At 38.1% G+C, this 15,228-nt stretch overlaps 1 protein-coding gene across 1 annotated transcript in view; it reads right to left on the reverse strand.

Moving 5' to 3' along the window:
- Window positions 1-290: 290 nt before the first annotated feature.
- Window positions 291-15,228, reverse strand: part of LOC140138036 (regulator of telomere elongation helicase 1-like) — a 46,680-nt gene continuing 31,742 nt past the window's right edge. Inside the window, exons 27-32 of the mRNA XM_072159876.1 lie at window positions 8,386-8,493; window positions 7,638-7,745; window positions 6,079-6,144; window positions 4,897-4,975; window positions 3,762-3,899; window positions 291-1,160 (exon numbers count right to left, since the gene is read on the reverse strand). Of these exons, the coding sequence (XP_072015977.1) occupies window positions 439-1,160; window positions 3,762-3,899; window positions 4,897-4,975; window positions 6,079-6,144; window positions 7,638-7,745; window positions 8,386-8,493 (1,221 nt within the window). The 3' untranslated portion in view covers window positions 291-438. The remainder of the gene's footprint in view (window positions 1,161-3,761; window positions 3,900-4,896; window positions 4,976-6,078; window positions 6,145-7,637; window positions 7,746-8,385; window positions 8,494-15,228) is intronic.

Consider the following 15,228-nt stretch of genomic DNA (forward strand, 5'->3'; position numbering starts at 1 on the left):
ATTACTCCCTGTTTGTTTTCTATATTCTGTTTGATTCCTACTTTCATATACTTTACTTTGAGACATTTTATCCACATTGTGTTTGTAGGTCTCAGGCTCATCAGTTGGGCAAACTTTGGTCCTTTTTTGCTTGTTTAGTTTCTTTGCTGTCTGATTGTTGACAGATTTTAGTTTGATTCCTACTTTCATTTACAGACCTTTGAGACATTTTATCCGCATTGTGCTTGAAGGGCTCAGGCTCAGCACTTGGGTTTACTTTGGTACTTTTTGCTTGTTTGGTCTGTCCACTTTCTGATTGTTCATAGTTTTCCGTTTCGTTCCTACTTTCATTTACAGGCCTTCGAGACATTTTGCTCGCATAATGTTTGTCAACATCAGGTTTAGCAGAAAGCCGAGAGTTTACTTCATATGATTGTTGATCACTCGATTCACTTGATACTATTTCTGTACAGTCTTGTGTTTTGTTCGGATTATCACTTTCAGGCAAGTTACGGACATGAAAACTCTTTTTTCCCTTATCCCTTTGAGTTGCATTCTTTTCATATCTATGTGACTAGATTGCTTGCTATCTTCAAATTGCACAGTTGTGTTATGATGCAGCCCCACAATGCTTTGCTTATCATCACATTTCCTATCTGTATTTTCATTTGCTGTTCGACACCTGGTAAGTTTTTCACTGGCTGCTACTAATGCACTATGGGATACCGGACCATCATTTCTTGTATCGCCTACACCCTGTATTGTATCCATTTCTATGTTATCAACAGTAATGTTACAGTCATTTTCATCAGTGCACACTTCATTCACCATATCCTCATTGTCTTCCAATTGGTTGTTACCTTGTTCACTGGTTACATCAGATGCATTGTGGGTAGTCTGCGGGTGTCGTTGATTAAGGTGACTATCGCTATTTTGTTCACTGGTTACCACTTCAGATGCATTGTGGGTAGTTTGCACATGTCCTTGATTGAGGTGACTATTTGCACCTTGTTCACTGCTTGCCATTTCTGATGCATTGTGGGTAGTTTGCAGTTGTCCTTGATTGAGGTGAGAGTCTGTGTTCAAACTGGTTATAGATGCTGTTGCAGTAGATTTGGCCTTTTCACTATCTTCAGTCTTGGATGTAACCACTGATCCTTTCACCTTGTCACTATTTACGGCTGAAAATAACAAAAAATAATAAGTTTTTATTTATTTTTATTATGCAAACAACTTCAATGGCATAATTTACTGAAAAATAATTTGTCAAGTTTCTTTGACTTAATATGGTTTGACAGAAAACAACATTTCATTTAGACAAGATGCGGTTTGCATGCACATTATCCAACTACTATTTTGGTGTTTTTTCTCTTTTATCTTCTTGTTTTTTTTACTTTTTTCAATGACTTTTATTTTATAGATTTATTGTTTGGCATATTTGTAATGTCCCAACTTGCAGTTAACTGGAATCATCCAAATTCATTGTGCTTGTATGACAACAGAGCAATTTTGAAATATTGTCTTAATTAAGATAATTAATCCCCCATACAGCTTGAAATGGACAGAAATTTTTGTGACATTTATTACTAATATATGTGATGTGATCAAGCAAAATGAGTCGGATGTTGGTAGTCTAATTATGATGGGGTTTTCAGCAACATCAAGCCTTGAGATTGGCTCATGTAATGAAATTGAAAACTGAATTTTGGTTTTGATCGACATCAGACTCATTTTGCATGATCTCATCACATATATAATTCTTGTAAAAAATGATGGAAATCATACATTATGGCTTTAAAATCAAGGGTGCTGAGTGAAAGAGTGCTTTATTGATATCTATTACAGACAAAGTAAAATGGATTGCACTTGATGAGATAATGTATTTTATGACAACAAATTAGCCATGTATAAATAACGGTTCACAAGTTCCCATAAGACTTTTTAAAAGAACTTGAAAATTTGTTAACAAAATTATAAAAGATATTGGTATAGTCTGTATATCTACCTTGAGTCACCGGCACTAGCTTTGAAGTTCAACGTGTGCTGCCTTGGCTTACGTAAAAGTATGTACACGCACTAAGCTAACGCAGAACACGCTGAACTTCAAAGCTAGTATCGGTGACTTGAGGTAGATATACAGACTATAGCCTATTTTGTTTTACACACCTGGTCCAATATGCAATGTTGCACATTGTTGCATTCGGTCACAATGGCTCATTATAATATAAGAAAAGAGAGTTGTGAAAGTTACACTTTAGTCCATTAAAATCTCACTATAAAGCATGCAAAAAGTAATCTACTGTATGCCAGGCCTAATGCATTATAAACGTTGAATATACCAAAGTACAACTTTAAAAGCTGCATCTTTTCTAACATAATGAGCTATTGTGACTGACCTCAACATTGTCAATTGGACCATGTTGTCAAACAAAAAGTGCTACCAAATACTTTTACAAAATTGTAAAAGGTCTTAGGGGTAGCTTACAACTTATACATAAACATGTAAGTAGTTATATTAGTTCAAGACAACCCATTGCACCTTTGTATTACATTTTGTTTAATTGGGTTAGGTTTATGGTTACCATTTATGTGTAGGTGCATTAAGTTAATATGTCCTATGTACAAGTCGTAACATTGGGAATTAGGCGAAATCACACCCCTAGCACAAGTCACAATATTGCGAGGTATGGGAAAATATACAATTACTTCATAAACATTTCAAATGATTTTTCCTCATAAACCAAAAAGTAGACCCACATTAAAAGTGCTATTAGGTGAACTGTCTGGTCTATATTTTGTGTGTTAAAGAAAGTAGACAAAGTATAGGACTTGAATTAATAATTTGTGATGCTTCTGATGAGATTTCACACAAACATTCTCAAAATAAAATATTTTGATATTAATCTGTGATGTTATAAGGTCCGCCAATTACAAGCTAATCAAAGTATAGTTCCCTAAATCTTTACCACATGACCAAATAAGGAATAAATCACACATTTTAGGGGACTAGGTCAGTGTTATTGCCAATACCACTTATGACCCCAAGTCAAAATTATGTTACTTTTCCATATTTATTTCTGGATCTGTTCAACAGGAATTGACTCAAGGCCATGCTCTATTTTAAGCACTGGCTTGTTACAGATACACACACACGCACACCCCCCCCCCCACCCCACCCCCCACACACAACTCTGGTCATTAAGAACTCAACAACAAATATACAGCTATGTGTGCATTGACAAATTTATAACATGTGGACAAGAGGTGCAAAATTTTAAAACAGTAAATCTTACACACAGGAATGGGGAAAGCCTGACACTGCTGTAAGATAAATCAAATAATTCCCAAAATCAAGAGTGTGGTGCATTTTTATCCATATCACAAATGACAATCAATGATTAACACCAACACCTCAATTCCTAAAACCATTACAGCAAAACCCTTTAGATTACAAAAATCTTAAATAAACATCTTGGTTATCTAAATGTAGCAGATAGCCTGCCAAGTTGTCCCATTTACAAAATTTTGGAGTGTGCACTTAGCAACAATCCATTGAATTATTTTTTATGGGTGCCCCCCTCAGTTCAAAACCCAAAATGTTGCTCTTTTTTCTACATATAGACCCATGTCTATGGATTTTCTGTAAAAAACTAACCTATTTTGGAAGTTTTTGGACAATTTTTCAAATAAAAAGGCAAAGGGAAAAACTACACCCATATACACACTATTTTTTGGTGCTTGTCCCCTGTGTGGAAGGTCAGTCTGACCAAGTGAATACTTACAAGTAGATTCCTTGTGTCTTTCCAGCTTCTTTCTTGGGATAGCATCCTCTGGTTTGAAGCCACATCCTTTGCCTATCACACACTGACAGACACTATCAAACTCCTTCTTGTGTGCAGGACGTACAAACAAATAGAAGTCTGTAATAATTGTCCAAAGACAACCAAATCGATGAAATACATTTAGTTAAAAATCAAATAATCAAAACACAAAAGATGTAAAAATTGTTATCGATAACACTCATTTAGAAAAAGTTCATGCAACAAAATTCCTCGGCGTGTTAATTGATGATAACCTCTCTTGAAAATCCCACACCTCCAATATCTGTCAAATAATTTCTAAATACAACGGTATCACCCGTAAAGAGCGTCCATTTCTTCCTCAGGAATCTAATACTTGACTATTTTGTAAGAAAGGAAATAGAAATTTTTTATCAAAATTCATTTTTAAGATCAAATGATTTTCATCAAAACTTTCCACATGTACTAATAAAAAGAAATAGCTATCATGTAGCAAACTTATTGTCACTTAATATTTTCACCTTTTTTTAGACCATCCATCTTTTTGCGTATGTTTGGTCATAAACATTTCATATTATATTCACAGTACTTGCATAACAAGCAAATTATTAGATCAGCCTGGTAAGAACAGCCAATGTTGTAACTGAGAGGTCAAATAATTCCCAGTCAATCACAGTTCATTCACTGTTAATGGAGGTGATTGGATTGTTTTTCCCACTTTGATGTACCTGAAATTGCTTTCTGTGCATATGCATTAGTTACTAATAGTCAGGGTGATTGGGAATGAGTTTGTTAACTCAACTAATTTAAATGAAGTAATTAAATTTAAAGTAGTTGACAGATTTTTTCACTATTGTGTTGTGTACCTCACAATGAGGCCTGTTGCACTAGCGGTATTGATATTAGAAGCAAGCACATGTTTCACTACAGAACAGCATGGGTGGTAAGTACTATAACATCTAAACACATTTCAGCTCTCAAACATATCAATGGGATTATAAACATATGTGCTTTCTTCTGATGCCAAATCTCATTTTGATACGATACAGTGGGGAGGGATGAGGATGATGATCTGGTCACACCCCTTTGAGGATGATCATATGATATTAGTACTTACTTCTAAAGAGGTAGTGTTTTGAAGGCTCATCTACAAACAGGTCTGCCAGTTTAGATACTAATTCATTCAAGTCACAAGTCTGAAACATGTTAAAAAAAACAAGACAATCAATAACAGCAACAACTTGACTTGTTGAAAATAAAGTCCAACCTCGCTTATCCGGGCCTCTTTAATACGGATCTCTTTTATCTGGCTGTGTGGTCTTCCTAGGTAAACATACTTTTAATACTTTGACACCTTAATTTCATAATCAGAGGCATCTAGAAGGGCATACCAATGTTGCATACAGCACTCAAATACCATCCCATTTTAGCACTTCAGGCATTTAATGCAGAAATATATATAATTCACTTAACCAGATTTTCCCCTTATACTAGCCAATGCTTGGTCCGGTCATGGCCCAGGGGGGGTACTCAGTGCAAATTACCATATGGGGATGTGCCGCAAACATGGGTAGCATTTTCAGCATTTTGGTATATCAATGACCCCTTTTTCTAAGCCAATTTTGGTATATGAATGGGTCCTTTTTTCAAATTTTCCTCAATTTTTTCGGAAAAAAGCCAGATTTATGAAATTTTGCCAAAAATGTTGGGAAAATTTGTAAAAACTAAGACAATTTTGGTTAAATTTGGCCGAAAATTTTGACTTTTGGTATATCAATGGGTCCAAATGTCTTGAAAATTGGTATAGTTATCGGTCCACTTTCAAATTCTCAGCGGCACACCCCTACCAAAACCAAACCCCCCGGGGGTCATGGTCAATGCTTGGTCCCGTCATGGCCAAATAAAACAAGTTGGGCTGTACTAGCTTCAAGCTTGTTTTGTTTCTATTCAGGGTGTGCTCAGACCAAAATGGTGATCTGAAGCATTTACTTTACAACAATAAATGAGGTTGATTCAGTACTATTCAGTAATATACATGAGAAAGAAGTCAACATCAGCAAGTTTGGCTCTTGTTTCTAAATGCATAGTTTTCCCCAAGGTTTTGAAGGGGCTTTTGCATCTTTTTAGTCAACATGAAAATTGGGATGCACAACAATTTTCAACTTCAACTGATCAACACATACTTGTTGTTACTTCAACAACTATGATAACTGTTTGAAGGACAAATTCTGAATAAAAGTCAATTCAGTGTTTATTTACATGTACTAAGCTATAACTCAATAACAAAATGTTACTTTACCTTCTTATAATTTCGAATCAGGGATGAAAAGTTTTCATACGATTCATTGCTCATTGATTTCTTGACCTGGAAGTGAACATTTTAATATTAAACAGCAAATTAACAATTGTAAAACTAACTGATCAAATTCAACTCCTTACTTGTAGGTTACTACCTGTATATTACTTGTTGAGAGAGAAATAAGACAAATTAATGCACATGATTGTTGAGCAGTCGGGGGAAGTGAGACCCTGACCCCCACTTTTGAAAACCTGCACACGCCACTTGACAATTTGTATATGTGAATGTCAAACTTTGCCCTTTTGCTCCAATAATGTATACATGTCAATTGAATTCTGTGAGTCACAAATCTTCAATTATAGACATTGTCTGTTTTCAGTTAAATACCACTAATTGCCCATTACACACTTTTTGATGGCAAATTTTATTTATAATTTTGAGCAGAAACTGCATATTCAGAACTCTCACACTTCAAAGTCAACAATATCAGATGAAAGTACATGACTTATTTCAGTAATGCCAGCAAAAAAAAAATAAAATTGTTTAAGAGGTACTACACCCTCGATAAATTTATGTCTATTTTGCATTTTCTCAAAACAAATAACACACTGGTAAAACAAGTTATGTATATTATAGGGGCAAGGAATCCAATTACTGCACTGGAATTTCAGTGACCCAAGACAAGCGGTTCGTTATTTATGATAAGAAATAAGGTACCGCTAGGATGTACCTCATTTCCTATCATATATACTGAACCGCTTATCTTGAGTCACTGAAATGTCAGTGTAGTAATTGGATTCCATGCCCCTATAATATACATAACTTTTGTCATCAGTGTGTTATTATTTTTTGAGAAAAATGCAAAAATAGTCTTAATTTTACCACAGGGGTGTAGTACCCCCTTAAAAATTGCTTAAAAGTGAAGGATAAGTCATTCAAATTGTCAATTGATATTTTTTGAAATGAAAAATTTGGCAAATAACGAAGAAAACAGCAGTATTGACAAATTTGAAGACCCATTCAAATACAGGCAGCTAAGTTATATACTGTCAGTATATAAATTACAGATTCATATAAATGACTTATTTTGTCTTAAATAAACAGCTTTCGGCTGAAACACTTGCAGACTATGTTAGCACATCTATGGCAATGACAAAGGTACCAAAATCTGAATTTTGATGATTTTTACGATCGTCCAGATAAACAAATCACTGATTGGTTCTTTTAGATCCCTGGGTTTACCCGAGAATTTTTTGTTTCAACACACTCAAACATATATACATTGTGCTTTAAATTGGCACTGTGCACTTGAGGCTGAGAGTTCAATGATTTCTAAAAACTAATGCCATGCAGATGAATTTAGGGAATATTTCAACAAAAATACCAGATAATGAAAGAACCCTAAAATGCACATTTTTTGCTATACAACTTGCAATTTTTCAGTGATTTTACAGCAGCGTTTTCAGATGGCCTACAGACAAATAGTTCCTCATCTATCATGCATCGCCTAGGCCTATTAAACATGTGTGTATGTGTGAGCAAAAATGTTGTCAACCTACTTCTTGTAAGTAAACGGGTGCAGACAGCATTGTATCTCCAGTAGGTTTCTTCTTTGCTGGGATGTTGACATCTGAGCTTGTTCCTGCCGAGTCAAAGCCTCGCTCTTTCTGTGATAAAAAAAGCAAAGAAACATAATGAAATTGTAGTCTTCTAAAAGACTAGTCCAGATATAATCCATATACCTCCTATGGAAGACGTGATCTTAATCTAACACACAGGGTATGTAGATTTCAAACAGCTTACTGGAGTCAGCCATTCAGGTAACCCCATTTGAAATTCACATACCCTATGTGGAAGATTAAGGTCATGTTTGCAATCTTCCATAGCATGTGTATGGATTTCAATTAGCCCAGTGTGAGATGGCAAGATGATTGGTTTGTGTCCTTTCCACATACTGCGAATAGGTCATTCTTAATGTAGTATAATGCATGTAACCCACTTAGTTGATTTCTTGAAAAAAGGTTACCTTCATTCTCATGAAACTAGAAACCATGAATCAAATTGCCTACATTGATTGTTGCAAAATATAATTCAAATTCTGGTTTACGCCCATTCCACATAAGGGCAGCCCATATCTCGAATAATGTATCATCACAAATTCACTAATTTGCCTTGATGACGAAGATATAGGGGTGGTGACGCTGTGTGTGTGGGACATTAGACATATCTGTTTTTGGCCTAAGGTATTGTACATGTAAACAAGCTTGATACAGATGGAAGAGAAAAATTAAATAAATACAAACTTACAATCACAATCCTCTTTTTCTTCCTTGGTTCATCAGTGTTCCCGCGTAGGTTGGTTTGTTCTCTCAAGGCATCGTCAAACAAGAAGCCACTCCCAGTCGATCTGGTTCCCTGTCAAGAAATAAAAATACACAAGCATTTCTTTAGCTTTAGACTAAGGGGCCGTCCATAATTTTCGCCATTTTCACTTACGCACAAAGCGTGCATAACTTTTTACCCCCCTCGAGTTATGCACAAATAAAATGGCGAAAATTTTTCCATGAGTAGGGGCCTACTACTGATGCACTATTCTGTAGATACCTTAGTGCGGGTGTATATGATGCAATTTTGGTGCGGGAGTACCCACTAGGCTTATATAAATCAAAATTAAACTGCTAGGAATAGTGTGAAATTCTCCTTGCAACTTTATTTCCTTTCCCCATATCAGATAAACTTTCGGATGATGCACCATTCATTCCTGGTATGTGTGGCAGTTCTTTCTTGGTCTAAAAGACTTCCACATAATAAAACATAAAAAATAATATTACTTCAAACAAAATATCCAAAATCAAGGTGTACTTCCTTGCATCACAAACCCGGTTCTCGAATTTTGTTTGGGTGAGTATGTACGACTGGGTCTCAGAAAACTTCAATTTCAACTTTTTGGAATTTTCTGTTGAAAATTAAGGTAATATGCTGTATAAAGTGCCATAATAAAGTTTTGTATTCTAGTCAAGCAGCAAACTAAATTCCGTGGCCTTTTTTTGAAGACAATGTGCCACCTATCCTAACATGTTGTTTGGGTCCCAAGTAACATATTTATACATGTTTACAAAAATCCAGATGCAGCAGATGGCGGCCATCTTGTTTTTCAAAATGGCGGCCATTTTTTTCAATAATTTGCCAATATATTTCAAACTGACCCTTCACATTGTGAATTTATTTATACAATAGCAATTGTTTTAGGCCTAGGATATTATTTATGACATGTATGCACTAATATTGACGATTTTGATATTCAAAATGGCCGCCAAAAATTCAAAATGGCCGCCAAATTCAACTTATTTCCTCTATACATACAATGAGCATTATAAAATATACGTTTAAGCAAGTAACATGTTAATTAATATACCAACAGATACACAAACTCCATACTACACTGCAAATAAACACCACACCACCCCACACGCCCACCCCCACATTCCAATGCTTACCTATAATTCACTCTCTATGATAACATTTTATTTTAAAATAGTTTATAATAGAATTTAAAATCTGTAACTTCCACCTTAAATGTCTTCATGCCTCTTCATCTGGATATGATAATAATAATTATGTTCCCGCTTCAAGTTTGATGTACCGGGCCAGCCCATACTCATACCGAACCCGTAATCCTAATCTTTACCCCGATCACCCCTAACTTGGTACCTAACTCATAACCCTGTAGGCCTACCCTGCTAAACGTACATCGTACTCTGATATCTAAACCCAATAACATGTATCCCGTACTCATGATGCAGTCATGTCTACAGTAGAATTCATTTCGACCTTTGCAGGACTTAAACCCCATTAAAAGCTATTAAACCAAGATAACACTCATTGAAGCAGCTCAACTGATTAAATCAGATCTTCTCTGGTTGTGCACAAGTGTCTGTTTTCAATGTGCGACATCACAATAAAGCTGGTATTATAGCTTCAGTTGGGTAACCGATTATAAAGGAAACGAAAGGAAACAATGGTATGTGTACTTTTGTTCACGAAATGAGACAAAGACCTGCTTTTTGTTAACCAGCATTCTTCAAAATGAGCAACATAATGATTGTTGACTTAACACGGTTTGGAAATAATTTCTTCATATTTTTGGTGTTATCTGTCGTTTACATATCCTTCCTAAAACACAAAAGTGCGACCCTCTCCAAACATCTAAATTAGCTAAAAATTAGGGACATGTTACAAAACTATATTTTCTAGAACCTATTTAGAATAGTTAAAATGTAGCTTATACCCTTTTTTAGTGGCATCCTTCAGAAGTGAGCGGTCCGATACTAATATTTTCGGTCAAATCTCCATTCAATTAACACGGGGAGTTGGCTAGCAATGCCTTGCCCTCACTCATATTTTACAAAAGTGCGACTATTTCTGAACATCTAACCTAGCTGTAATTTTAGGTCATGTTAGAGAAATATATTTGCTAGAAGTTTGGAGAATAGCTAAAATATTGGCTGGTTATTTTTCACACAGTGATGTTAACTAGGCATGTGCCCATTCTTCCAACGTACATCATTTGTAGAGTTCACGAGTCAATGGTGAGAGCACTGTGTATTGTGTATAGGAAAACGGACAGTAACTACAGTATGTAGTACCCGAATGTCCTACCCTTATACCCTCCTCGGTTCACGTCAGGGGCGTAGCCAGCTTTCTTGGTCAGGGGGGGGCAAAATAAAATTTTTGGGGCACAGACGAAAAAAATTGCAGTTGCATCATACAATACATAGAGACTGTATGTCTTGAGCTTCCCGAAAAGGGTCTTATTTGGATGATGCGCAGCGTAGCCTTGAAAAAAAAATATTTTACACTATTTTCGCCCATTATCCGGCTAAAAAGGGCTTTATTGTTACAATGTGTAGCGTAGCGCTGAAAAATTTTGTATTTTACACTATTTTGGCCCTGAATTTTGCTAGAAAAGGGCTCCTTGCCCTTTTCTTTTCCTTTGCCCTCCTGATTTTCTCTTTCATTTTTTTTGTCAGAGGGCACTTTTTCTTTCATTTTTTTTTTTTGTCAGGGGGCACTCTGCCCCCTGCCCCCCTAGCTACGCTACTGGTTCACGTAACCCTGTATTCTTGGTACCCCTAACCCCATCCCTGGCCAGTAGCACTACCCATCCCTGGGGCCCCTAGACCCATCCAAGGGACCCCTTAACACAACAAGGGAACCCATAATCCACTGCCCAGTGGCCCATAACCTGATATGTTCTGGCTAAATTTGATGTACTCGGACCAGCCCATAACCACACCCTTGGCACCCTAACCATATCCTTAGTACCCTAAGTCTCTTACTCCAGTACCCTTACACAGTCCTTGGTACCCCTAACGCCATCCCTGGGACTCCTAACGCCAAACCTGGAAACCGGGAACTCCATCCCCAGTACCCCTAACCCTATTCCCGGGACACCTAACACCAAACTATGGGACCTTTAACTCCATTTCTAGAACCTCTAGTCTAATCCCATCTTTGGTACCGGTAACCCCACATCCGGTACCCCTTACCTAATGTCCGGTACCCTTAACCCCTTTCCTGGTACCCATTACCGCAACGCGGGACCCCTAACTCCATCTCCATTACCCCATACCTTATTCCCTAGGACCTCTAACACCAACTTTGGGACTTTTAAACTCCGTTCCTGGAACCTGGAACTCTCGCAAGACCCATACAGACCTGCCAAGAGGGACTGTCCCTCATTTGGGTTTTCCAAAGTGAAAAAGAGGGACAGTCCTGCTTTCTGAAAATTTCACTGATGGCAAATTTAAATGTAAGAACAGCAGAAAATGATGCAAATTTCACTTTAAAATTTTGCTATAGCATTCTCTCTTTAGTCTATTGTGATAAATTTAGACCTGCAAAACCTTCCCTGAATTCTGAAAGTATTGCACACCTCAAGTCTTTGAATTTGTCGGTACCTGGTTTGTGTACATATACAAAGTTTTGGCCTCAATGTCTCTCTTTCTTACTGCGCTAGGTTGGCAGGTCTGCCCATAACCCGTCCCTGGGATCCTAACGCCAAACCTGGTAACCCGGAACTCCATCCCCAGTACCCCTAACCCTATTCCCGGGACACCTAACACCAACTATGGGACCTTTAACTCCATTCCTAGAACCTCTAGTCTAATCCCATCTTTGGTACCGGTAACCCCACATCCGGTACCCTTACCTAATGTCCGGTACCCTTAACCCCTTTCCTGGTACCCATTACACAACGCTGGGACCCCTAACTCCATCTCCATTACCCCTTACCTTATTCCCTAGGACCTCTAACACCAACTTTGGGACTTTTAAACTCCGTTCCTGGAACTCTCGCAAGACCCATACAGACCTGCCAAGAGGGACTGTCCCTCATTTGGGGTTTTCCAAAGTGAAAAAGAGGGACAGTCCTGCTTTCTGAAAATTTCAGTGATGGCAAATTTAAATGTAAGAACAGCAGAAAATGATGCAAATTTCACTTTAAATTTTGCTATAGCATTCTCTTTAGTCTATTGTGATAAATTTAGACCTGCAAAACCTTCCCTGAATTGTGAAAGTATTGCACACCTCAAGTCTTTGAATTTGTCGGTACCTGGTTTGTGTACATGTACAAAGTTTTCCCTGGGATCCTAATCCCACCTTTGGTACATGCAACCCCACAACCTGTTTACCCTTAACCAATGCCCGGCACCCCTTACTCTGTTCTTGGTACCCATTTAATGGGCTACCCCAAACCTGGGACCCCTAATTTTATCACCATTTCCCCTTACCCTATTCCCTGGAACCTCTAACACCAACTATGGGACTTTTAACTCTATTCCTGGAACCCGTAACTCCGTCCCCGAGACCCATGACCCATCCCTGGGACCCTAATCCCATCTTTGGCTCCTGTAACCACACATCTGGTCCCCATATTCAATGCCTTACACCCCTTACCCTGTTCCTGGTACTCATATCCCTAACCCTTGGCCTCCATCCCCATTACCCTATTCCCGGGGACCTCTAACACAAACTATGTGACCTTTAACTCAATTCATGGAACACCAAACTCCGTCCCTGAGACCCGGCCATGAAACATCCCTGGGACCCTAATACCATCTTCGGAACCTGTTAGCCCACATCTGGTTCACCATACCCAATGTCCAGTACCCCTTACTCAGTTCCTGGTACCCATTTCTCCAACCCTGGTACCCCTAACTCAATCCCCAGTCACCCATATCCTATCCCTTGGACCTCAAACACGCGTCACGATCATGCGACCTCTAACCCCATTCCTGGACCCATGACCGGTCATCTCTGAAACCCCTAGCCCCTTCACCGGGACCCATAACCCGTTACCCTGTCCTCAGTACCCCTAGCCCTTCCTCAGTGCACCTAACGCTGTCCCCGGTACCAATTATCCAAACCCTGGGACCCTTTACTCCATCCCAGTACCCCTCACCCTATCCAATATTTTTCAAATTGACCCTTCCCATTGTGAATTTATTGGTACAGTAGGCATTGTTTTAGGTGCCCTAACACCGACCATGGGACTCTCCCCATTCCTGGAACCCCTAACCTCATCCCCCGAATTCCTAACCATGTCCTTGGTACCCCAAACCCCATTGCTGACACCCCTAATGTCACCCCTGGAACCTAGCACCTTCACCTGGATCCATAAACTGTTGTCCCTGGGACCTTCGGTACCCTTTACTGGTATCCATTAAAAATTCCATCCCCCGGGACCCATAAACCATTTCTGGGACCACTCGGTACCTTTTACCCTGTTCTCAATACCCCTCAATACCTCTCAATGTCTGGCCAATGCCATGTCCTGGGGTCTTCCTGTTTGAAGGTGTACAGGAAGGTGCCACGTTTTGGGGGTACCTTTTTCAGCGATTTTGGTATATCGATGGGTGGGTTTTCAGTGGAGACCAGTGCAACCAACTGGGCACATTTGGGCAAAATTGTCCTTAAATGTTTCAAATTTTTTTGAAGAACCATGTACCCCCTGCTGCCATGTGCTTATGGATGTAGTAATACAGCCTGTAGGCAAACTAGCACCACCAACTGTTCTTGTATAAAGGATACCCGTATGAGCCAAGAAAACGTTTTTGATACATTTTCTGTGGCACTTTAAAATAATATCTGAAATATACGTGGGGGGTAAGGGGGTGTGGGGTGGGGTGTGCATTAAGTATGGGATTTGTGTGTGTTATTATTTTAATATTCATGTCACGTGTCCAATCTCATATGTTACCAGATTGATGTAGGCTTATTGTATGTTTGAAGGAAATAAATTGATTTCGGTGACCATTTTGAATTTTGGCGGCCATTTTGAATTTGTAAATCATTAATATTGGTGCTACTGCATGCCAACATGACAAAACTACTATAACAAGCCTAAAAAATCACTACTGTGCCAATAAAATCACATTGGGAAGGGGCAGTTTGACAAATATTGGAAATATTTTGCCAAAATGGGCGCCATTTTGAAAAACAAGATGGCCGCCTTCGGCTGCATCTGGAATTTTGTAAACATGTATAAATATGTTACTTGGGACCCAAACAACATGCTAGGATAGGTGGCACATTGTCTTCATCAAAAGGCCACGGGCCTTAAAAACTGGGTAGTTTGCTGCCCGACTATTCAGTGAAAACAAAACTTCAGCAAAAGGTATAGACACGAAATACAACATTAGAGATAAAATCACTATTGGTATATTATAGAATTTGTTAAACAATTTCATTAAAGGTTATTAAGCTATGAATAAAATGTTGTGAAAACACCATTATTTTACACTTTCATATTTTTTAATTGCTCAAACAAATCGCCATTTTTCTTATGCACACATGCCCAAAATTTTTACCCCCTCCCCCCTCTTATGCACATTTTGTGCATAACTTAAAATGGCGAAAATTATGGACGGCCCCTAACAAGAACTGATAACTATGTCTAAAACACCACCACAACCAATATTAAAAAAATCCAATATTTCTGCCAGACTATTTGACTACAAATTACACACCATAAAACATTTATGAGGTATGGTTTTCACCACTTCTTAAAAAAATGCTGTAATTGTATAATATTCTTACTAAAAATACATTTTCATCAAATTGTGTTAAAACTTGCTGATCAGTTCTTGC

This window comes from Amphiura filiformis, chromosome 17 (genome assembly GCF_039555335.1).
Source record: "Amphiura filiformis chromosome 17, Afil_fr2py, whole genome shotgun sequence".
NCBI lineage: Eukaryota > Metazoa > Echinodermata > Ophiuroidea > Amphilepidida > Amphiuridae > Amphiura > Amphiura filiformis.